Below are 25,095 nucleotides of genomic sequence, written 5' to 3'. Positions count from 1 at the left end.
TGCAGCTAGCAATTAAGAAGGTAAACGGTATGTTGGCCTTAATTGTGAGAGGACTTGAGTACAGGAACAAGGATGTCTTACTGCAGTTGTACAGGGCCTTGGTGTGACCACACCTGGAGTATTGTGTGCAGTTTTGGTCTCCTTACATAAGAAAGGATATACTTGCTGTAGAGGGAGTATAGCAAAGGTTCACCAGACTGATTCCTGGGAAGGCAGGGTTGCTGTACGAGGACAGATTGGGTCAACTCGGCCTGCATTCACTGGAGTTTAGAAGAATGAGAAGGGGTCTCGTTGAACTGTACAAAATTCTGACAAGGCTGCACAGACTGGATGCAGGGATGATGTTTCCTCTGGCTGGGGGGGTCTAGACCGAGGAGTCTCAGGATACAGGGTAGGCCATTTACGACTGAGATGAGAAACTTCTTCACTTAGGGTGGTGAACGTTTGGAATTCTCTACCACAGAAAGCTGTGGCGGCCAAGTCACTGAATATATTTAAGAAGGAAATAGATTTTCTAGACTGTAAAGGCATCAAGGGGTATGGGAAGAGAGCGAGAGTATGGAATTGAGATAGAGGATCCGCTATGATCATGTTGAGTGGTGGAACAGTCTCGAAGGGCCAAATGACCTACTCCTGCTCCTACTTTCTATGTTTCTGTCTAACATCCTTTTACATTCCAGCACTGCCATGACTGCATTGCGAATAGACACAGGAGGCATTCATACCCCTTTCCTCATTTCTTGGATGTCAATGGTCTGATCATGTAACCTATCCATGCAGCCCTATCATGCTGTGTGTCAGCATTCTCTGACACTGGAGAAACTGCTCTGCCTGATAATGGAAACACTGTTGTTTGGACCACTGCACTGCTGCGAGATTCTGCACAGGCACATAACATTTATTATTTGTAATGTGAAATCGGCTGGGGCAATGTAGGTGGGGTGAAATTCAGTACAATGGGAATCCCAACACGTGCACTAATTTGAATATAAGGAGTTATCGTGGAACCATTGGAGTTTCCACACAGAAGGCCACCATTCAGCCTATCTAGTCTGTACAGGCTTAATGTTCGAGCAATCCTCAACTTGTGCTACTGTATGTCTTTTTCGCTCCGAACCCTGTATCTGCTTCAAACATTTATAAAACTTTATCTTTAAAGTTGCAAAATAAAGGGGACATAAAGTGACGAATTTAAAGTGAAGGTATTGCTATTGTGGAGGTTTACGCATATTTTAATGCATTGGGTGAGTTCATAGAGAGCAAAGTATTATATAGTTCAACATGTGAAACAGAGTTAAGTTGAAAGAACTGGGTGGTTTTTCATTAGGTAATAGATTGAGATGGTGGCATCATGACGAGAGGCAAGGATAATTTGGAGCCAATAGCTTTCACCGTAGAATAGATTACAATCCCTTTAGAGACCAATAGCTTTTAAAAGGATATTTGAATTCCCAGTGACTGATCTAAAAGAATTGCACAACAAAATTTCAAGTTTTAAGATCTTTACTGTAGCAAACGAAGTAAAAGCAGCATCAAAAACATTACATACTAAACTACCAAAAACATATCTTTTGTCAGTTTCTTAAACTTGATCGATAACCCCACACCACAATTATACATTAAGGCATACCCTCCACAGGATTACAGTCTTTACAGGACCCAGTTCAAAGTTACATCCAGCTTCCAATAGGCTTGCTTCTCCCCCTTTCACTGAATTGTAACGTCCATTGACCATCAAAGGTTCTTGCCCTTGTTTTTCCAAGAAATCCCAAACTAACCTCCAGCAGCACAGCTCACCTCAATGATTCCTTCTCCCTGCTACACCAGGATAAATCTTTCAGAGTTCTTAACTTCCTGCCAGTTCCTTCTCCTTGATTAGAAGACTTGCTGCCACCAGCATTCCGCCTGGTAACTACCACAAAACAGCCTTTTCCTTGCTGCTCGCAATCGCTGTTGTCTCTATCCCGGACTCCCCCTCTCTCTCTGTTCCTGTCCTAAGTCTCTGAGGCCGAAAGTCTGAAAAAACAAGAACAAAAACCTGGCACTTGTATTTCAATAGCACTCGACCTGGTCCCCTGATCCCCATGGTAACCAGTCTTCTAGTCATAGGGCAGAACTCAAAGCAGATCACCTGACTCTTCATTACTCCATTTTTACCATATTATAAAGAGACAGTTCAAAACATAACCCATCTTAGTAAAATGTGGCATTTGTATCAAAAAAAGAGAACTTGAGTTTGAGTTAACAAATCTGAAGTGACTAGGGAGTGAAAGCTTCACTCACTCACCCCAAAAGGGGAGGCAATTCAACTCCTTAAGCCTCACTCATCATTCAATTAGATCATGGTCAATTTGTACCTCAACTCCATTTGCTCCATATCTCTTGATATCTTAAAAGTTTCATCCAGGAAAAGGAATCATCTCCTGACAATCACCTGTCTTAAAATGAGTTAGAGTAACAGCTGGGAAAAGGTTGTGATTGAAAGGTGCCTGCAGAATCTGCCCTGAACATCACTGAGGAACACTTGCCTAATGGGGGCTGCTTTTTATGATTTATGAAAACTGCCTCCTTTCCTCCACACCCTGACAACTGTAGACATGGTTCATCAGACACTGTATGAACAACACTGATTTGTTTTATATTCAGCTGATGGATGACCACCTTCTAAATGCTGCTAGTTAAACTCAAATCGTGTCTTTAAAAAATAATTCTTAGGATGTGGACATTGTTGGTGAAGCTGGCATTTATTGCCCCTTCTAATTTCTTTTGAGAAGGTGGTGTTAAGAGCCTTCTTGAACGACTGTAGCAAAGGTGTTTCCACTGTGCTTCTATGTAGGGAGTTCTGGATTCTGAGCCAGCGATGGTCAGCCTGATGTGTGGCTTGGAGGTAATGATGTCTCCATGTGCCCCCTGCCCTTGTCCTAGGTGGTGAGCTGGAAGCTGAAAGTGTTAATTGAGTGGGCTTCACAGTCATGTAGGTTCAGTTCTGTCTTTCTTCCCTTGGAGTCCCCAGTGATTAATATAAATAATAACAGCTCCTTCAAGTCACACCCTGGAGATTTTAACCAGTTGTTTGGTACCCTGAATGGAGAGTTGATTCAGGGGAATGGACTAGATGGGTGAAATGGCCCTTTTATCATTTTTATTTCATCCATGGGATGTGGGCGTCGCTGTCTAGGCCAGTATTTATTGCCTATCCCTAACTGCCATTCTTGAACCGCTGTATTTTTCAGTGCTAATTGAGTGGGCTTCACAATTGTGTAGGTTCAGTTCTGTCTTTCTTCCCTTGGAGTCCCCAGTGGCGAATATAGATAATAGCAGCTTCAAGTTGTTGGAAGCAAGTTCTATAGCTCTGTATTGGAAGTAACAGGCTTGCTGGAAAGCATTTGGTGCTTACATTTTAATTCTTTAAAGTTCTGCTTTTCTGTTTGCTTCTTAACTGTTCTCACTTATGAGCATTTTTGCTGATTCAAACTTTCTCCATTTTTTTTAGATACCATTTGGATTGTCTCACTCCCGCCCTTGATACTGTTCCAGTAGAAGAATGGTTTTGTCCAGAATGTGCTGTTAACAATCCCACAGATGGTAAATAAAATTAGCCATGTGATTTATATTTGGGGGAAAATTGCCTTTTTAAATACTTTAAGTTTGATAACTGAGTTGTGTGTGAAATCTGTGCACAACCCCACTCCCATCGGGTTCGTCCAAACCCCCACCACCGACACTGCCCCCCCCATGCCTCCACCTTGCCCCTACCCGGACCTCTGACCACCGACCTCCAACCCCGCCTGACCTCTGACACCTCCCCCCTCTCCCTCCCTCCATGGACATCCCCCCCTCCCCCAAACACCTTTGGACCCCCCGATCCCCACCAACGCCCCCCCCCCCCCCCCCCCAAAAAACCTATCCACTTAGATACTTCTCCCTGGCCTGTCAATTCAATTTCACTGATCCTTTAAACTTACCTGCTTTACGGCAGCAAGTGCCGTAAAAAAGGGGATGTGGCATCATTGAATCTGCTGGAACTACACTTTGCTGGGGTCTGTGAGGAGTCTTTCGATACAGGCCCCGAGCAGCTCCAGCGAACGGAAGGGTCAGCGTAATTTTCAAGACCAGTTAAGTGTACATTTATTCATCTAATTCCTGCGAGGCAGTACTTTCCAATGCTAGTTGGAAGTTTCAGCCCATAGGGGAGAATTTTCTCCCTGTCGGGCAGGCCGGTCGGGTGCGGGCGGGCATGGAGCTGATCGCCGCACGCGATCAGCTGCCTGCCGCCATTTTACATGGACGGGCCAATTAAGGCCCGCACAGTGTGTTGTGCGTGCTGTAGTGCTCAGCGCCACCTGTGCAGACGGGGGGAGGAGGGAGAGTCAGGGCCTGCTCTCTTTCGCACGTGTGTGCAAAAGAGCGCAGAAATCTCCCTGAGGCACGGAGCTGCTTCAGGCAGATTAACTTCAGATTCAAAGTTTAAAATAAAGAAAGTTGAAAGTTACTTACGCATGTCCCTTCAGGTGACAGCGTCACATGAGCTGGGACATGTTTATGAAATGTTTAAAAAAAATTTATTAATGTAATAAACTCTTCATGAAACCTCATTTCGCCTGTGGATGAGGTTTCATGAAAAATGCAAAGGCCGCCTGGGCTCTTCACCTGCCAGCCAACTTTAAGGTTGGACGGGCAGCCCTGTCAGATTGGTTAATTACTTTATTAATGGCCTTAACAGGTTTTTGACAGTCCGGCGGGCGCGCAGCCAACTCTGGTGCGTGCCCACCAAATGAAAGATCGGAATGATGCGTGGTGAGGTCAGGAGAACAGAAGATTCTGCCCATAGTGTTAGACTGGTTGTGGTGCTGGACTGACAGTCCAAGAGCCTGTAATGATAAGTGGTCAGTGGAGGAGTTCAGTGGTCACAGACCTTTAAGGATGGGTGGGTGGTCAGCAGAGGAGGGTGGCAGTGGCAGAGCCTTACAAATGAGTTAGCTGGCAGTGGTGGAGCACTCTATCTGGCTGCAGCAAGCATTCTACCAGGGGGAGGCAGTTAGGCTGCAGGCAGCTGGGAGAGGCCTGTGGGATGAAGCAGTTTGGAGACAGGGAGTGGAGAAGTAGAGGAGGTTGTAATGGAAAGTCTTGGGCAGCAGCCACCAGACAGGACAAAATTGTAAAAGATTTTAATTTTACTTAGAAACTTTGCCAGTTATGTAGCTGGCTGGAAGCACATTTATGCTACTCCACAGTGATTGGCAGTGGCCAGAGTTTGTAATTGCATGTAGATCTAACCCTTTTATATACCCCGTGTGCCTATGCTGCTATTTTAGCAAAGAAAGAACTGAGAGTAATATCGCTCTTTTCAGCGCAGTGCTTTACAGCCAGTTAAGTATGTCTGAAGTGTGACCATAGCTATAATGTATGGAAACATGGAGCCATTGTACACACAAGGTCCACATTGAGATAACTGACTAGATAATCCATTTTACTGATGTCGATTGTTGGATAAATATTGGTCAGGTCACTGGAGGCAACTTTAGTGTTCTTTGAAAAGTACTGTTAGATTTACGTCCACCAGAAGTGGGCCTCGGTTTAATGTCTGCATCTGAAAGCCAGCACCTCTGACAGTGCAGCATTCCCTTAGTACTGCACTGGAATATCAGCCTTGAATTTTGTGCTCAAGTCAGCGAGGTTGGGCTTGAACACATGACCTTCTGAGTCGCAGACAAGAGGGCTACCCACTGATCCATGGCTAGCACTAAAAGTCAGCGTCAGCCAATATTATGGACTGAATTCTCTGGAGTAGGGCTATGTCATGCAAAATTATCTATTGAAAACCCTATAATATCACCATTTACAAACATGACAGCTAAATGGAAGTGCTTTTCTAATGGATTCCCATTTCAGATATGCAAGAATATAGAAGTAGACAATTCAGCCCCTTGGGCCTCTTGCACCATTCAATAAGATCATAGTTGATCAATGTCTTAACTCCCTTTATCTATCAATTTCAGCTTTGAAATGTTCAATTGACTCCCAGCCTTAACAGCTTCCTAGAGGGTCGAGTTTCAGATCCCCATTACCCTTTGGATGACGAAGTGCTTCCTCTTTCCCCCAAGTGGCCTAACTTTAATTTTAAGATTTTGCCTCCTTGTTCAGGGCTCCCCACTCCAACCTGAGAAAATAATTTCTGTCTATCTACCCTATCATATCCCTTAATCATCTTAAACAACTCAATTAAATCACCCTTTATTTTCTATACTCAAGGGAATACAAGCCTAGTCTAGGGCTTTTAAATGCATTTAGAAATTGAGTGTTGCGACACACTCGACTGTATTAATGAATAATAGATGCTGTGATGTTCATGTATTGAATTATGCTGGATTAGATTTTTTGTGTGGGATTTGTGATGGACAAAGGTAGCATTATGCTCTTTATCATAAATGTACTATTGTACTCTCAATAAGACTACCGGAAGCTTTAGACTATGGTAAAGCAACAATGTAAATATAAGTTGTTGTTCAGTTTGTGTCCCAGTTAATTGATCATTGCTCTTGAACTTTTTCCCTGCCTAGAAGGTGTAATTTGCCTGAATATAGGTCCTTTCAGGTGGGCCTACCAGTGCATTGGGATATGGAACAACGAACTGGATTGTTTCTTACTCTAAACTAAAGCTTGCGAATGGAACAAAGCTCATCAGAAATGGTGTTACAGGAGGAATAGCTGACCCTGTTTCCCTCTGTTTGCAGATGTTGAGGAGATTGATGATGAAGAGGTTGCCTTCCTTGTTGCTGATGCAGCGCAAGAACCCACTACTTCCCGGTTACGTCCATCTGCCAGAAGAACCCGTGCTATAGCAAGGACTCGTCAGAGTGAAAGGGTTCGGGAAAATGTAAACCGGAACAGGATTACCCGTGCACATCAAATCGAGGTACGTTGAATTTCACAATACAAAACTACATGGTTCAGAGATAGACTTGGACAATTGATGCCACGCTTGGCCAAATGCTGCCTTGATGTCAAGGGCAGTCACTCTCACCTCACCTCAGGAGTTCAGCTCTTTTGTCCATGTTTGAACCAAGGCTGTACTGAGGTCAGGAGCTGAGTGGTTCTGGCGGAACCCAAACTGGGCGCCAGTAAGCAGGTTATCACGAAGCAAGTGCCGCTTGATAGCACTGTTGATGACCCCTTCCATTACTTTACAGATGATGGAGAGTAGACTGATGGGGTGGTAGTTGGCCGGGTTGGATTTGTCCTGCATTTTGTGTACAGGACGTAGCTGGTCAGTTTTCCATACAGATGGGTAGAAGCTAGTGTTGTAGCTGTACTGGAACAGCTTGGCTAGGGGCGCAGCAAGTTCTGGAGCACAAGTCTTCAGCACTATTGCCGGAATATTGTCAGGGCCCATAGTCTTTTCTGTATCCAGTGCCTTCAGCCGTTTCTTGATATCACATGGAGTGAATCAAATTGGCTGAACGCTGGCATCTGTGATGCTGGGGACTTCCAGAGGAGGCTGAGATGGATCATCCACTCTGTACTTCTGGCTGAAGATTGTAGCAAATGCTTCAGCCGTATCTTTTGCACTGATGTGCTGGGCTCCTCCATTATTGAGGATGGGGATATTTGTGGAGCTTCCTCCTCCAGTGAGTTGTTTAATTGTCCACCACCATTCACGGCTCTATGTGGCAGGACTGCGGAGCTTAGATCTGATCCGTTGGTTGTGGGATCGCTTAGCTCTGCCTATCACTTGCTGCTTATGCTGTTTGGCATGCAAATAGTTCTGTGTTGTAACTTCACCAGGTTGACACCTAATTTTTAGGTATGCCTAGTGCTGCTTCTGGCATGCCCTCCTTCACTCTTCATTGAACCAGGGTTGATCCCCAGGCTTGATGGTAATGGTAGACTGGGGGATATGCTGGGCCATGAGGTTACAGATTGTGTTCGAGTCCAATTCGGCTGCTGATGATGGCCCACAGCACCTCATGAATGCCCAGCCTTGAGATGCTACACCTGTTCGAAATCTATCCCATTTAGCATGGTGGTAGTGCCACACAACACGATGGAGGGTATCCTCAATGTGAAGGCGGGACTTTGTCTCCACAATGACTGTGCAGTGGTCACTCCTTCCCATACTGTCATGGACAGATGCATCTGCGGCAGGCAGGTTGGTAAGGATGAGGTCACATATGTTTTTCCCTCTTTTTGGTTCCCTCACCACCTGCTGCAGACCCAGTTTAGCAGCTATGTCATTTAGGACTTAGCCAGCTCGGTCAGTAGTGGTGCTACCGAGCCATTCTTGGTGGTGGACATTGAAGTCCCCTGCCCAGAGTACATTCTGCGCCCTTGCTACCATCAGTGCTTCCTCCAAGTGGTGTTCAACATGGAGGAGCGCTGATTCATCAGCTGAGGGAGGGCAGTACTTGGTAATCAGCAGGATGTTTCCTTGCCTATGTTTGACACGATGCTGTTAGACTTCATAGGGTCTGGAGTCGATGTTGCTCGGGGCAACTCCCTCCCGACTGTATACCACTGTGCCGCCACCTCTGCTGGGTCTGTCCTGCCAATGGTGATGGTGGTGTCTGGGACATTATCTCTAAGGTCGGATTCCATGAGTATGACTATGTCAGGCTGTTGCTTGCCTAGTCTGTGAGACAGTTCTCCCAATTTTGCACTGGCCCCCAGATGTTAGTAAGGAGGACTTTGCAGGGTTGACAAGGCTGAGATTGCCGTTGTCGTTTCTGGTGCCAAGGTTGATGCCGGGTGGTCTGTCGGGTTCCATTCTTTTTTTGTGACTTTGTAGCGGTTTGATACAACCGAGTGGCTTGCTGGGCTAATTCAGAGGGTATTTAAGAGTCAACCACATTGTTGTGAGTCTGAAGTCACATGTAGACCAGACCAGGTAAGGATGACAGATTTCCTTCCCTAAAGGACATTAGTGAACCAGATGGGTTTTTGCAACAATTGACAATGGTTTCATGGTCATCATTAGACTTTTAATTCCAGATTTTCATTGAATTCAAGTTCCACCATCTGCCCTGGCGGGATTCAAACCCGGTCCCCAGAGCGTTACCCTGGGCCTCTGGATTACTAGTCTAGCGACAATACCATAACGCCATCGCCTAACCCAGAAACTCCTGTAATGATGTATTAAAGAAATGATGGCTGTTGTGAATTTGTGGTCTGGGTTTTGAGGTCAGCGGCAAAGCAATAGCACTTGTCTTTAATGTCCAAAAAAGATGCCTACAAAAATCTAGCAATCTTTGTGGCATAGTTTTCACCTTTTTTGATGCTTGAATCTGGTGCCAAGTTAAGGGGCTTGCCAGTCGCATAGTAATATTAATGCCAGCAAGCAGGATAAGCAGCCAATCACTTTGAAGTATTCTCACAGACAGCAAACCAGGAAGTAAAATGGACTGATTATTCTTCACTTTTAATTAACTTTTACGAAGACTGAAGTAAAGATTGGGACATACACATTAGAAGCTGAAATATCGTAAACTTTAAAAAAAAATTTAAACTTGGAATTTTTACCAAAATGGAAAAATTTAACATTATCCAAATATAGGACCAGATAGGTTCTTCAACTGTAGATATGACTTAGCACACCGTTAAACTATCAGTTTCAATTCATTAACAAGGGGAGACCTTTTTGGGTGTTTTAATAATGATATAGCATAAAAGGGGAAGTTCTTGTCAGTTCAATGGTGTTTAATTGATTGTAGCCTGGAGACTTCAATTGCATATCCTACTGCTCTGATCTAGTTAGAGACCAAGAACTTGTGTTGTAAAGTAGATGAAATTTGAAATACCAGTTACTTACTAAGAGAATAAAGCTACAAGATTCTATGGTTTTAAACAAACAGAAAATTTTTTATGAACCAACTTTCAACAAAGCAAATAGTCAATACTGTCTATCTTATACTCCAACACCCAAAATTAACATGAGGTAAACATGAATTAATGGGCAAGCTGTGGTCGAACACACCACAAACTGCACGTTAAATGGTAAACACAACTAAGACAGACACACACATTTTCTCAGCAACTCACCCAGATGTCAGTGATTACTGTGAGCTGCAAAAATTCTTTAAAGCTAGTCTTCGTCATGAGGGATTTCAGCTCCTCTCTTTCCAGAATCTAGTCTGATTTCCCTCGACCGCAACTCCAACTCAGCCTTGAAGCCCTCTTGCATCTTCTGCCTGCGTTGAGTTGTCAGGCAACTGGATTCCAGCTTAGACACCCCCAACAACTGTTCACCTCCCAGGCGCTCAATCGCTTCTTTGGAGGCTGCTTCCCACTGGGTTATCCAGGTGCATCCTGTATCAATCACAGCTATTTATCTGTACTGAACAGACAACTACCGCTCACCACAGGGTTCTCTTTGTCCCAACTTCCAGCTTCACAGAGCAGACGGCTTCACTGAGCTACCAACTGCTTCTGGGCTTCTCTGAGCCCCAACCCCCAAACAACACGGAGCTATCGACTGCTCTTGGGGTTCTCTGAACTCAGCACCTCATGGGCTTTTCTGAGCCTTCGCTGCACGGAGCTAAAGACCTTCTGCAGCCTCTTCAGCTTCTGATTAAACTTGTCCCATGGGTTCCTTTTCGCGCATCCCCCAGTTCCCGTGGTCGGGTTTCTGTGTCAAAACCCTGGTCATTCTTTTCACACAATCTCCACAGTCATCAAAGGGAACCTGGAACCGAGCATGCGCAGCCTGCCCCCCACCGCACTGTGCGCTTGTGTCATAGCCCCGGGTATGCCGGGAGTTGTAGTTCTTCAACCAGGGCATGGCCTCCACCCAGAAAGTACAGAGAAACAAATTGGAAACATAGATTCCTTCACACGATGAGCAGGTGTAGAATCACTGATAGCAGCTTCTGCATTTTCATGTTATCCTACACATGTGTGGATTCCAGAAGTTGCTGTCAGTTTTAGAAGAATAATGATGGTGAAAACACTGTTTTGCTGTCATTATTACTGCAAAACCTGGGCCTTTATAATAGGTTCCTTTTGTAAGCCAACTAGATACCTTTATAATTGTCATTTCTTTGGTCATGTAAAATCCTTTTAGATAGTGACAGTTCTTAGAACTTCAGTTGCCTCAAATATCTCATCCTGACATTACAGCAGTGTATTGAGTTCCATGTGAGATGGTAATTTATTTTCTTTGTATTTGAATTCAGTTTACTCGAAGGCAGTGACTCACACAGGGCCATGGGTTCACCTGTATCACTGACTCCTCTTCATAGTTTGCCCTGGAGAGTTACAATTGCTGTGATATCCACTCCTATTCCTGACCCTAACCGGGTTAGACAACCATGCAAGTTAATTATCGTGTCTTCACCAATTAATCGGCCAACTCAACACTTCTGGCAGAACATGGTTGGAAATGCTTCAGCCTTGCATTATTAGAGGGGCAAAGCACGATTTGTGCTAAGTGATCTAAGCTTCTTTATTTTTGATCAAACCCATTAAGGTTATCATATGCATCTCGGTATCATGGAAGTTACAAGAGGTTCATGTTCTTTATCAATCTTCGCACTGTGTCATACCAAAAAAAGTGATAATATGAGGAGCTTGTTTACAACTGCTGGGATGCACTGAGCGATACAAAATAAAAGACTGTAAATGTGCTTGGGGTTTTGTTATTACTATGTTGGTTTTTACCTGCAGCATGTACCACAGTACCTGATGAATGCGAGTCTGCTCGATGAAACTATTGAAACAGTCGTCGCAGGCTTAAATACAGCCGTGTATCATCGGCCCCTCACTCCACGAACTCGAAGCACAAGGAAACGTAGAAAAAGAACAGGTAATAGTGATTAGCTTCATGCATACAAAATGTCAGGAATAAAAAAACCAGTGCCTCCCGCACTTAAGCATTCACATTGCTCCCCATCATTAACTCTCCCAACAGAGTCATCGACTCTCCTGTCAAAGCCCGTCCCACTCGGCCATCGGCTCTCCCATCAAAGCCCGTCCCACTCGGCCATCGGCTCTCCCATCAAAGCCCGTCCCACTCGGTCATCGGCTCTCCCGTCAAAGCCCGTCCCTCTCGGCCATCGGCTCTCCCGTCAAAGCCCGTCCCTCTAGGTCATTGGCTCTCCCGTCAAAACCCGTCCCACTCGGCCATCGGCTCTCCCATCAAAGCCCGTCCCACTCGGCCATCGGCTCTCCCATCAAAGCCTGTCCCACTCGGCCATCGGCTCTCCCATCAAAGCCTGTCCCGTCTCGGCCATCGGCTCTCCCATCAAAGTCCGTCCGTCTTGGCCATCGGCTCTCCCGTCAAAGCCCATCCGTCTTGGCCATTAATTGTCTCATCAAAGCCCAAACTGCGTACATTAGCTGCTACTTATTGTATCTATGCCCAAAGTTGTTGTCTTGATTACTCTGGTTCAATATTACATAGAATACACAGCACAGAAACACAATTGATATTTGGCCCAACCAGTCCAACAATAGATTGTTCCAAACTTTTTTCGCTTGTGTAATTTATTTTCTCCAATTTTCATTTATTTGCTTTGACTCCTTCTTAACATTTAGCAGATCATTATTTCCAAGTACAGCATTCATATCTCTTTAATATTTTAGATATTTCATTGAGGCCTTCTCTTATTTATCCTATCCTAACTTACTAGCCAGTGAAGCTCAGATTCTCTGAAGGGTTATGTGGAAAGATTAATGTCCATAACCTGGAATGGGATTGGGAGCAGGGGGAGGGTGGTAGGGAGCAGGAGATGGGTATGAAAAGAGTGTATTTTAAGTGTGCCTAACTCTGCATTTCTATGTCACAGAATGGAAATTGGTGTAAAGACTGTAATTTCTAGCCTTGTAGTAGCCACTCACGCAAGCTGTAAGTGTTGACTTGAGACGTGTTCTAACTGGGGTCTCTCCAGGTAAAAAGAGGAAAAGATTTGGAGCAAAGAAACCTCTCAGCAAAACCAGCCTGGCATCTGGAACTAAGGTCAGCGGAAAGCCTGCGCGAAAGCGTAGGAGAAAAGTGAAGAGAAGGAAGGGAATGAAGAAGGCGGTGAGAGCAACATTGCTGCTGTTCTGTATTGTAGTTCTGAGTTTTCAGTCAAATATCGGGTAACATTTTTGTGTTTTTAAATAGATTAAACCAAGTGTCACAGCACGCTCACGCATTGCAAAGAATCTTGGCCTTGGTAAGCCCGTAAATGGGATTTCAGTTCCTTCCATGTACAGGCCACTGGAGCCTTCCCTGAGGACTATGCGAACAGATATTGGAGCAGCTTCATTATCTGTGTATGGTGACCCCAATGACCTGGATCCTTTTGAAAGGTTAGTTTTCCATTGGTGTGAATCTTCTAAGATGCTTCTCGAGTTTTGAACACAAAATCTAGGCTGACGCCTCAGGGAGAGTTTTCAAGAGCACAGCCAGTGTTATGAACTAGAGATAGTTTATGTAAGTTATATTTGTATTTGATAAGGTATATCTTTAAGTTTAATTTGTGTTTCTGTCATTTGCATGTTAAGAAAGGGGGAACTTGAGTTTTAGTTTCACTTTAAAAGTTTAATTAGGTTTTATGACTCCTGAAAGGAAGTTAAAACAAACAGAAGGTAGAAAAAAACTGGGCTGTTGCTTAGCACCAGGAGGTCTACACAGAGACAAGGAAAACACAGGGAAAGTAGCTTCAGTTCAGTTGAAAAGAGTTGCCATCAGAAGCAGCATAGGAGGGGGACAGATAGCAAGTCCCAAACTAAAGTTGGAAACAGGAGCTAGGAGAAGCTGGGCAGGAGGGAGCTGCAGGAAGCAGATTTCCCCAAAGAACAGAAGAAGGGATATCTCAAAGATTTTCTAGTCAAAGGGAAAGAACAGGAATCTGGAAAAGGTCCTGTTAAGTGAAGCCAAGAGTGAGGAGCAGAGAAAGGCTCCAAGCTTAAAGGCAGAAAGCTGCAGGATGCAGACTTAAGGCAAAATAGGCTTTCAAGAAGCCAGAGATCCAAGGAGGCAGCTGAAGATCTGTAATTCTATTCTACGGGCATGTGAGGCAATGGTGTTCTGTTGGCATGGCTGAGCATTTGCGAGAGAGAGTGCATGGAAGGCAAAGGTTGAATGCACATGGCAATCCAGGGGAGAGGAACATCGAAAGGAGAGTTCAAAACACTGGAGGTGGATCCTTGTGGGAGGCACCTGAGAGGAAGCGTCAGTTTGGGAGAAAGCGAGTTCTTGGAGAATGGAGATTGGAAACACTTGTGTGAAAGAGGGAGTTCAGTGAGACTGGTTGGCTCATGGTGTGACAAGCATCTGGGGGGGCAGTTGCTGAGAGATCCATAGCATCTGTTTGGTGTTGCATCTGTCACTTGGTTTCAGAGAGTGGTGCCTGACCACAGCTTGCCTATTAGTTTACATGGGCTATGTACTTACTGTGGACACTTGAGTATAAGATAGCTTTTGTAACTTGTGTTATCCTTATTAATCTGAATATATCTGTAAAGGTATAGTTGTGGGTGAAGGAGCATTGTAATGTAATTCATCTTTTCTTGTTTAATAAATGTTTCTTTTTATTAAAAGCTCATCAGCTGACTCCTGTGACTCTGTTCAGTAGCTGCCCTCCACGTTTTTAAACAAAAAATAAAAGTTAGGATCTATCAAGCGAGGTTCCACCCTGGGATCTGACTTATCCAGTAGTAAACCAGCTGGGATCATAACAAAGTGGGGGCTTGTCCAGGATTATTGTTATAAAAGTAGGATGTTTTGTGGGATTGGAAATCTTTGACTTTTGGTGGGACCTGTGAATCCTTAAAAAACGAGTACGTGGAGGTACTGAGGTACTGGACATAGGAATTGGAGTTGCTGTGAGGTATATTATATGGGTTGGAATTTGAATGGCTTTGGAGTTGTTAAGACTTTTTTACAGATAGAAAATGTAACCCTGACTGGTTTACAGAAATTAACCAAGAGTAAATTAATGGAATTAGCGGATAAGCTGGAGTTAGAATTACCGCTAGGGGCAAAGAAAGCAGACATAGTTGTGACAATAGCACAGCATTTGAAACTGGAAGGGATGCCAGATAGACCATGTTCTCTGGGGGTGAGTCAATTGAATTAGCAAAGATCCAGTTGCGAATGAAGCAACTTGAATATGAAAAGCAACTGAAAAAACTTGAATTAGAGGCAAAAGAAAAGGAAAAAGGGATCGCGTTTCAAAGGGAGCAAGCAGAAAGGCAGGAGAGAGGAAGAGAGCGAGATAGGATAAGAGAACATGACCTCCAGAGGGAGAAGTTAGCAATGGAGGAAAGAGAGAAGGAACCAAAAATGGAATGCTGGCTTAAAAAGCTGGACTTTTAAAAAAGAGACCTCAGATGCGGAGGATGGCTCTGATGGTGAAACAACCACCTCCAACCTAAAGCCTAGTGGGGAGATGTTTAAATTTGTACAATCTCTTCCAAAGTTTCACAAAAGGGATCTACAGGCATTCTTTATCTCATTTGAAAAAGTGGCTAAGCAAATGAAGTGGCCTAAGGAAATCTGGACATTGCTCTTACAGAGTAGGTTGGTGTATGGAGCTCATGAGGTAAATGCATCGCTGTCAGAAGAGGTATCTGTGGAGTATGATGCAGTGAAAAAGGCTATTCTTAGTGCATATGAATTGGTCCCTGGGGCATACAGGCAGAAATTTCAGAATACAAGGAAACAGCCTGGGCAGACCTATATTGAGTTCGAGAGGGTAAAGCAAAGTAATTTTGACCATTGGATACAGGCATCAAAGTAGAGACAATGTATGAAGCTCTTAGGGAAATAATTCTCTTGGAAGAATTTAAAGATCCACTTCCTTCGGTAGTTAGAACCCATGTTGAAGACCAGAGGGTTAAAACAGCTAGACAAGCAACAGAGATGGCTGATGATTATGAACTGGTCCATAGATCTAAAGCCTTTTTCCATCATCCCCACAAACCCAAGAAGGATAGAAGGTAGGAAGGTGAAAGGAAGGCAAGTAGCCAGGGAAGAGAAGGGACAGCTGGGAATTCCCAGGAAATTCTTCCTCAGACCAGAAAGGAAGGTGGTGAGGGTGGCAGTAACATTCAAAGGTCTAAGCGTTTCCATTGAAACAAGGTGGGACATTTTCAGGCAGATCGCTGGAAATTAAATGGTAAACTTATTGCAGTAGTAGGAACGCCTAAGGAATTCTCAGGAAAGATTGCATCAGAAAAGGAAGTGGTTGTTAAAACTGTAGCAGTGGTACAGGTGAAACATGTTCCCTGAGAACTAACAGTGAAAGGGGATATGATTCAGGATAGTCCAGAGAATTCTTCTTTGAATACTGGTTAAGGAAGTCAGGCTATTAGAGGGTTTGGATGTTTTGTTTCAAAGGGAGAAGTGTTCCCTTACTCCTCCAACAAAATAAGTTAACAGATCAAAATTTTGAGAGATACTGGGGCAGATCAGTCATCGATGGTGGCTGATGATATAATTTGTGTTCCAGGCAGTTTTATAAAGGAAAAAGCATTAATAAGGGGTATTAATGGAATTGATGAACCTGAGAGTCAACTTACAAAGTAACTTTGTAAACGGAATTGTTATGGTGGGAATATTCCTAGACCACCTACTGAAGGAGTCAATTTTATTCTGGATAATGATTTGGCTAGTGGAGATTGAAATGTGGCAATGTCTGTATTGCAGCAGGCGGTTGATCATGCTGATCTTAACAAAGTCCTAAAAATTACTGTGGTCAAAAATGAAACTCTTATTGCCGATAACAAGCAATTGAAGGAAACCCTGATTAATGTAGAAAACCAAATTTCATGAGTAAAAGAGGAGTTTGCTAATGTAAAAAGAGAATTGGTGAGAACAATTGAGAATCAGCCACAGAAATTAAAATACTTGACTGAGGACTTGAAATGTCTAAATGATAAACTTGTAGAAGCAAATTTAACAAAGGTCAATATTCAGTTAAAACTTGATGAACTTCAAGCATCAGTAGTCTCTATGAAATATAATTGAAATTGCCTTGAACAAGAAAAGGAATTGTTGGTAAATCAGAATAATTGGTTGAATACAGAATTAAAAATCAAAACTAACGAACTGTTAGAACATCATTGTGAAAAGAGCAATGAGATTCTTGAACGCTGAAGCAAACTGGAGAAAATGCAAGAGAAGATGTATGGTATGGAGGGTCACAGTTCTGAAGTTGTTCCTGTGAATAAAAAGTTCTTGCCGAATTGTTCAGTTGAGCAGAAAACTGATGCAAGTAATGTTACTGATGTATCAACTTTAGTAACGGACAATGTGAAAACAGCTTATGTGCATGCAGAATTGGAACTTAAGAATTGTCAACAAAAAGGACTGAAATCGCAAATGGTCTGGAAAGGTCAATGACCAGACACACTGATTTACAAGTGCTTGCGGTGCTAATGCACAAAATGCAACAATTGGAATCCAGGCAAGTGGATAGTTTGAAAAGACCATTCAAAACCTGCTGAGCAGTGCACTGTTATAGTTCTTAAATTATGCAAAAGAGTTGAAGGGTTGGAACGAACTATGAAATTCCAGAGGGGGGAAGTGATTGACATTGCTCAAAAAGAAGTGGAAAAGACCTGTTCAAAGCGGGATTGGGCGAAACAACGAGATCATAAAAAGTTTAAAGATCAAACCAAGCAGGAGTACAAAACCCTTTTGTCTGAACGTAAAAAAATCTCAACAACATCCTTGAAACAGCGAATAGAGATTTTGATCAGGGAAGAAATGAGATGTTAATGCAGAAAATTTTAACTTTGCTAAATCGAAATGAGAATTTACCGCATTTGAATTCGGAAAATGAGGTTGGAATTACATCTACAGCTAATGAAAAGGACGATTGGACTGTGGACTTAAGTGAAACATTCTTTGCTGTGTTAAAGACAGAGTAAGAGGAAAACGAAACACACGAGTTGCGTTATGATAATGCTATGATGTACAAATTCTGCTAATCTTGTTAAATTTATTGACTTTAAGTATATTTTTGTAATTGTACAGTGTGATGTGTAGTTGTAAAATGAGATGGAAAATTCATTTGTATAGACTGTAATAAGCTATTGTTAGATGTTTATGATAAACTTGTGTGAAGCGGATGTAAGGCCATTGTAAAGAAACCTTCACTGTTGTGAAGCTTTCTTTCTTTCAAGAGGAGGGCTGTTAGGAGCTAGAGATATTTTAAGTAAATTACATTTGTATTTGTGTGTGATTGGAATAAGGTATATCTTTAAGTTTAATTTGTGTTTCTGTAATTTGTGTTAAAAGGGGAGCTTGAGTTTTTAGTTTCACTTCAAAAGATGCCTACATTTGAATTAGGTTTTATGACTCTTGAAGAGGAGTTAAAACAAATACAAGGTAGAAAACACTGGGCTGTTGCCTAGCACCAGGAAGCCCCCTCAGAGACTAGAGAAACACAGGGAAAGTAGTTTCAGTTCAGTCAAAAAGAGTTGCCAACAGAAACATCATAGGAGACACACAGATAGCAAATCCCAAACTAAAGTTGGAAACAGAAGCTAGGAGAAACTGGACAGGAGCGAGCCTTAGGAAGCAGGTTTCCCCAAAGAACAGAAGAAGAGGGGTCCTGTTAAGTGAAGTTAAGAGTGAGGAACAGAGAAAGGCTCCAAGCTTAAAGGGAGAAAGCTACAGGACGCAGACTTAAAGCAAAATAGGCTTGCGAGAAGCCAGAAGATCCAAGGAGATAGCCCTAAGGTCTGTAACTCTATTCTATTGGCACGTGTTCTGCTGGCACAGCTGAACATTTGAGAGAGAGTGCATGGAAGGCAAAGGTTGAATGCAAGTGGTGATCGGGGGGAGAGGAACATCGGAAGGAGAGTTTGAACTCTGGAGGTGGATCCTTGTGGAAGGCACCTGAGAGGAAGCGTCGTTTGGGAGAAGATTCCAAAGCGAGTTCTTGGAGAATGGAGATTGGAAATGCTCGTATGAAAGAGGGAGTTTAGTGAGACTGGTTGGCTCATGGTGTGACGAGCCGGGGTGGGGGCGGAGGTGGGGGCACTTGCTGAGAGATCCATAGCATCTGTTTGGTGTTGCATCTCAAACTTGGTTTCGGAGAGTGGTGCCTGACCACAGGTCGCCTATTGGTTTACATGGACTGTGTACTTACTGTGAACACTAGAGTATAAGATAGCTTTTGTAACTTATGTTATCCTTACGAATCTGAATATACCTGTAAAGGTATAGTTGTGGATGAAGAAGTATTGTAATGTAGTTCATCTTTTCTTGTTTAATAAATGTTTTCTTCTTTTGTTAAAAATTCATCAGCTGACTCCTGTGACTGTTCAGTTGCCTCTCTGCACGTTTTTAAACAAACAAAAAAATAAAAGTTAGGATCCAGCAAACCAGGTTCCACCCTGGGATCTGACTTGTCCAGAAGTAACATCGGTTGGGATCATAAAACCAGGAGGGGTGAAAGCTGTGCATTTGGAAATGGAGCACAGGAACTTTGGGAATGTTCAGGAGACCATAGTCAAAGAATTGAAGTGCTTAGACTCTGTCTCAGGAGGATGAAGAGAGAGGGTGGGGATAAGACCATGGATATGTACATGAGGAGGATTTTGTTGATGAGTATGCTGGTGGCAGGTTGCCTACTGCAGAGGGTTGTGGATGCTCCTTTGTTGGGTATATTTAAGACTAAGATAGACAGGTTTTTGGTGTCTCAGGAAATCTAGAGATATGGGGTGTAAGCAGGAAAGGGAATTGAGGCAGAAGGTCAGCCGTGATCGTGTTGAAAGAGGTGCAGGTTTGATGGTCCAAATGGTCTACTTCTGTTCTTATTTCTTATATAAAGCTCCTCAGGGTTTCCTTTTACATAATAATTATAATTACATTATAATTTGGATATCATTTGAAATGTAAAATTACCAATGTTTTAGGCTTCATGAGGAAATTAAATAATTTAGAAATAAATGTTCTTTTTAGTGCTGCTGAACCTTTGGACAGGGAAACTTCAAGTCCCAGGTCCCCTCTTAGCAACAAAAGAAGAATTCTCTCCCGCTCAGCCCTGCGGTCTCACCGGCCAGTAGCCCGACCCATCTCTGTAAAAATCTCAAGGTAGGAAATGCCATTGATGAATTGTTACTGTGATTGGAGGTTTGTTAAAGGGTTATTCAGAATAGGAATATTAAAAAACCTGTCTTATCCTCCCCTCCAACATTAGACAATCTCCCTTAACTCCCTCCCTTGCTGTAAAGAGAGACATGTTGCCAAAGCTTTTCATCTTGCAGTCGTCAGGACAAATGCAAGAATGCCAAATTTCAAACGATCACAACGATTTATACTAATGGGGAAAAGGGTGTTGATTAGTTGGCAAGTCGACTCTGGTCGCATTGTTACCATGGAGAAAGCAATGGGCTCCCCAAGCTCCTGGGTGGTTCAAAAAAGGCACAAGGCTTGAACATATTCCTTTTATTTGCACATGAATACATGAATGCATGTTGCTTCCAGCAAGCGTAAATGAGCCACATTACAAGCTCGACTGATTATCTTAAACAGGTTATGTAGCAATCAGCACACTCAGGATTTTTCAACAAGTGCAATCCAATTGCAGAATCACATGTAGCAGTAAATATTTTGTTTGAGTTTTGCAAGTCCGGGCTGGATGAGTATGGTCTGTATTCTACCTGTTATGAGCAAACATTCCTCTGGCTGTTGCTTTCTCCATGGCAGCACCCCAGCCAATCAGAGTTGACTTGCCGTCAGCACTCTTTTCTCCTTTAGTATAAATTGTTGTGATTGTTTAAAATTTGGTATTGTTGTGTTTGTTCCTGATGAGTGCAAGACAAAAAGCTTCAACAATATGTCTCTCTTTTCAGCAATATTTTCTTTGTTTTGGATATTTAGTAATTTCATCTTTCATTACTGATTCCAAAATTTTTCCTGCCCCACATATTAAGCCAACTGACCTGTGATTACCCAGATTAACCATGTCTCACTGTTTGACTTATGTTGGAAATTCTCCAGCCACCTTCAATAGACCTTTGGCATATAAATTCTAGGGTCTCTGCTTCCATTTCCCTCTGGCTTCTTGAATTTATCCTGTCAGGTTTCAAAACTGTCCTCTAACTAACTTGCACAGTAACACAGAAAAATATACAACTCTGAAGAGGGCCATTCGGCCCATCACTTATGTGCCTATTCAAAAAGAACTATCCATCCAAATTCCATCTTCTCTCGATCCATAGTTCTGTTAGTTACAGCTCCAAAAGTGCATATTCAAGTGTTTTTTTAATGTGATGAGGGTTCCTGCCTCCACCTTTAATAAAGTGAGTTCCAGACCCCACTGCCCTCTGGGTGAAAATATTTCCCCTCAACTCCCCCTAATCCTTCTGCTAATTACTTTAAATCTATGCCACCTGTTTATTAACCTCTGCTAATCAAAATAGGTCTATTCCTATCCACTCTTTATATGCCCCTCATAATTTATATACCTCAATTAAATCTCTACTAGTCTCTTCTTTCAAAGAAAACAGCCCCCAACTATCCAATCTTTTGTCCTAGCTAAAATTTTCCATTCCTGGCACATCCTTGTAAATGACTTCTGTATGGTCTCTAGTGTGATCACATATGTCATGTAATGCAGTGACCAGAACTGTACACAGTACTCTAGCTGCGGCTAACGTGTTGTATACAGTTCTAGCATAACCTCCCTGCTCTCCCACTCTTGGTTTTGGCTAATAAAGGAAGTTGTGCCATATGACTTCTTGACCAACTTTATTTATCTGTCCTGCTACCTTCAGGTTCAGTATAAATATATTCTGGGGTTCCTCTGTTCCTCTACACTTGCAATATCCTACCATTTATTGGTTATTCCCTTGCTTTGTCTGATCTTCTCAAATGTTTTACCTCACATTTCTCAGGATTGAATTCCATTTGCCACTTTGTTGTCTACCTGACCAGTCCATTAATATCTCCTTGCAGCCTACAGCTTTCTTCCTCAGTATCAACCACACAATCACCATCTGCACATTAAGTCAATCATATATACCATGAACAGTAAGGGACACAGCACAGAGCCCTGCAGAATCCCACAGGAAACAACCTTCCAGTTACAAAAACACTCATCGACCATAACCCTTTGCTTCCTGTCACTGAGCTAATTTTGGATTCAAATTGCCACTTTCCTTTGAATCCCATAAGCTTTTAACTTACTGATCAGTCTGCCTTTTTGGACCTTGTTAAAAGTTTTGCTAAAATCCATGTAGACTACATCAAACACATTACCCTCATTGACCCTCCTAGTTACTTCCTGAAAAAAGGAAATCATTAATCAGGTACGACCTTCCCTAAATCTATGCTGACTGTCCTTGATTAATTTATGTCTCTCTAAATGAAGATTTATACCATCTCTCAGAGCTTTTTTCCAATAATTTGCCCACCACTGAAGTTAGGCTGACTGGTCTGTAATTAATCTGCTTTGAAACAATAGTAAAATGTTGACTTCCTCCCGCAACACACCTCTAGCCAGAGAGGATTGCAAAATGATGCTATTTTCCTCCCTTGCTTCCCTTAACAGCCTAGGATCATTAAATCCAAACCTGGTGATTTATCCATTTTCAAGGTTCCTCACCATCTTAATATTCCCTCCCTCAGTCTGTTTATTCCATCCAATATTTTGCACTTCCCCTTAAGTATAATCTCTGCTTTGTCCCTCTCTTGTGATAACAGACCCAAAGTATTCATTAAGAACCATGCTCACGTCTTTCACCTCCACACACAAGTTATCTTTTTGGTCCCACTCTTTCCTTAGTTATTATCTTGCTTATTATGTATTTATAAAATATCTTTGGGATTTCCTTAATTTAACTTGCCAATGCTTTTTTCATACTCTCTCTTTGATTTCCTAATTTCCTTTTTATTTTCACTCCCGTACTTTCTTTACTCCTCTAGGCTTTCAGTGGTATTGAGCTCTTGGCATGTGACATATACATCCTATTTTTGCCGTATCCTGTTCTCTATGCTCTTTTACATGTAAGGGGTATCTGGATTTGGGAGTCCCGCCCTTTTTTTGTGGGAACATATTTGTCTGGGCCCTCTTTATCTCCTCCTTGAATCCCTCCCTCTGTTCTGGCACTTATTTACCTTCAAGTAGTTGTTTCAAGTCCACTTCGGCCAAATCACTTTACAGCTTACTAAAATTGGCCTTTCCCTGATTTCAAACTTTTATTCCTGATCTACCTTTATCCTTTCCTGTAACAACTCCAAATCTAACTAAATTATGCTCACTACCACTAAAATGCTCTTTCACTGATACCCCTTCCATTTGCCCAGCTTCATTCCCTAAAACCTAAGCCCAGAACTGCCCCTTCTCTTGTTGGGCTTGCTTTTAACATCCTAAAAATGTTCTCCTGAATACATTTTGAGAATTTTGCACCCTCTATGCATTTTACAATTAATTTTCCCAGTTAATATTAGGGTAGCTGAAGTCCACTGCTATTACTGCCCTTTTGTTTCTGCACTTCTCACCAATTTGCCTACATATTTATGCTTCTATCTGCCTCTGTTTGAGGACCTATACTATATTTTCATCGGTGTGATTGCCCCCTTTTTTGTTCCTCAGTTCAACTCATACGGTTTCAGTTGATTCTGCTTCTAACATATCATTCCTCCTCATAGCTGTCATTGTCTCTTTAACCAATATTGCAACAGCTTTAGCCCCCACACCCCCAAATTTTATCCTCGTCTCTATCTCATCTGAAAACCCCATAACCAGGGATGTTGAGCTACCATGCCTGCCCTTTAAGCCACGTTTCAGTAATAAGAACGGTATTGCAGTTAATACTTAATCTGTTGCTTATTATATCTCAATATCTTTCACTTTTGCATATACTGAAGCAAAATACACGTTCAATATTGCTGGCACTATCTGCTTCTCCTCAACCAACTCTCTATTTATCACCTCAGATCTCAGCACATATTTTGACAATATTGTATCTACATATTTAAATTCAAGGTTGACTGTTACCCTAGGCTCCATTTGTGGAGTCTAATTGGTGGCAGTGGATTCCAATGGAAAAAAAACCCTAATTTTAATATCATAGAATGATTCAGCACAGGAAATTGCTTGTACTGTTTGGAAGAGTTATCCAATTAGTCCACTCCCCTGATCTATCCCCATAGCTCTGTGAATTTTTTTCCTTTCAAAGTATCTTTGAACTTACCTTTTGAAACAGTTATGATTCTGTTAGGGATCGTTAACATTTAAAGAAGAAATTCAAACACCCAGCAATTAACTGATAGAACTACGCCACAAGATTTTATGGGTTTAAGCAAAGACAAGCTATATTATATGTAAAGAGAAAATAAACAAAGCAAGCACCACTAACTTAACACTATAGCTTTTAAAGACTTATAAAGACTAAAACTCAGTTCTATTTTTTACTTTCCCCCACCCCCATAAGAGTACCCTTATCTTACGAAACCTTGAAAGCTCATTCACTTTTCCTGGGACCAACACAAACATATGCCACAGATCTCCGGAATTCACTTTAATTCTCCTCAGTGCACCAGCTATCCTCCGAGGTAAGATTCTATTGGGATCCTTCCATTAATCTTTTCGGGGCACGACCCACCACCTTTTCTTTACAGGCCCCTCATCTGTGGATACTTCAACTCCTTGTTCGGGTTGCCAGCAGATACCCAACTGTCTTCCCACAGCTTTCAAAGCTAATTATATTGGCTGCTTTCTGCCACAAGGCCCTGTGGGGACCACTGTAGATTTCTTCCATCAGCTGCAAGCTAGAGCAAATCTTCCAGCTGCTTTTCTGTCACATAACCCAAACTGAGATAGAGCCCCACCTGCATTCCACACAATAAGCCATGAAGTTAGTATTTTCTCTGCTTGAGGGGCAGGCCTAACTGACTATCTTCTCCTGTTGGCTTTCTCAATCTGGTGTGATACAGTCTACACCAAAGCAAAACTCCATCTGCTGTCTATTCTAAAACTGAACTGCTTGCTTCTGTCAACAAACACACACAGATAAATTAAATAAACAGATAAATAATACCCCTCCAACCAAGGCTCCACCCTGAATCACTATCACTATGGCAACATAACATGTTTTGGGGTGGTTCAAGCACAACTGCAAACAAATTATTTTACCTTCAAAATAACTCTTTGA

At 42.5% G+C, this 25,095-nt stretch overlaps 1 protein-coding gene across 3 annotated transcripts in view; it reads left to right on the top strand.

Annotated features, from left to right (window-relative positions):
- phrf1 (PHD and ring finger domains 1) overlaps positions 1–25,095 on the top strand; it is a 97,953-nt gene that overhangs the window by 38,276 nt on the left and 34,582 nt on the right. For all 3 annotated transcript variants that reach the window (XM_078549329.1, XM_078549331.1, XM_078549330.1), the window contains 6 exons: positions 3,494–3,585; positions 6,735–6,916; positions 11,659–11,797; positions 12,882–13,015; positions 13,100–13,287; positions 19,898–20,029. In XM_078549329.1, coding sequence (XP_078405455.1) covers positions 3,494–3,585; positions 6,735–6,916; positions 11,659–11,797; positions 12,882–13,015; positions 13,100–13,287; positions 19,898–20,029 — 867 coding nt within the window. The remainder of the gene's footprint in view (positions 1–3,493; positions 3,586–6,734; positions 6,917–11,658; positions 11,798–12,881; positions 13,016–13,099; positions 13,288–19,897; positions 20,030–25,095) is intronic.

The sequence above is a fragment of the Cetorhinus maximus genome, chromosome 9, assembly GCF_964194155.1.
Source record: "Cetorhinus maximus chromosome 9, sCetMax3.hap1.1, whole genome shotgun sequence".
Classification (NCBI taxonomy): domain Eukaryota; kingdom Metazoa; phylum Chordata; class Chondrichthyes; order Lamniformes; family Cetorhinidae; genus Cetorhinus; species Cetorhinus maximus.
Note: the sequence above shows the minus strand (reverse complement) of the source record. Positions and strands in the feature narration are given on the sequence as shown.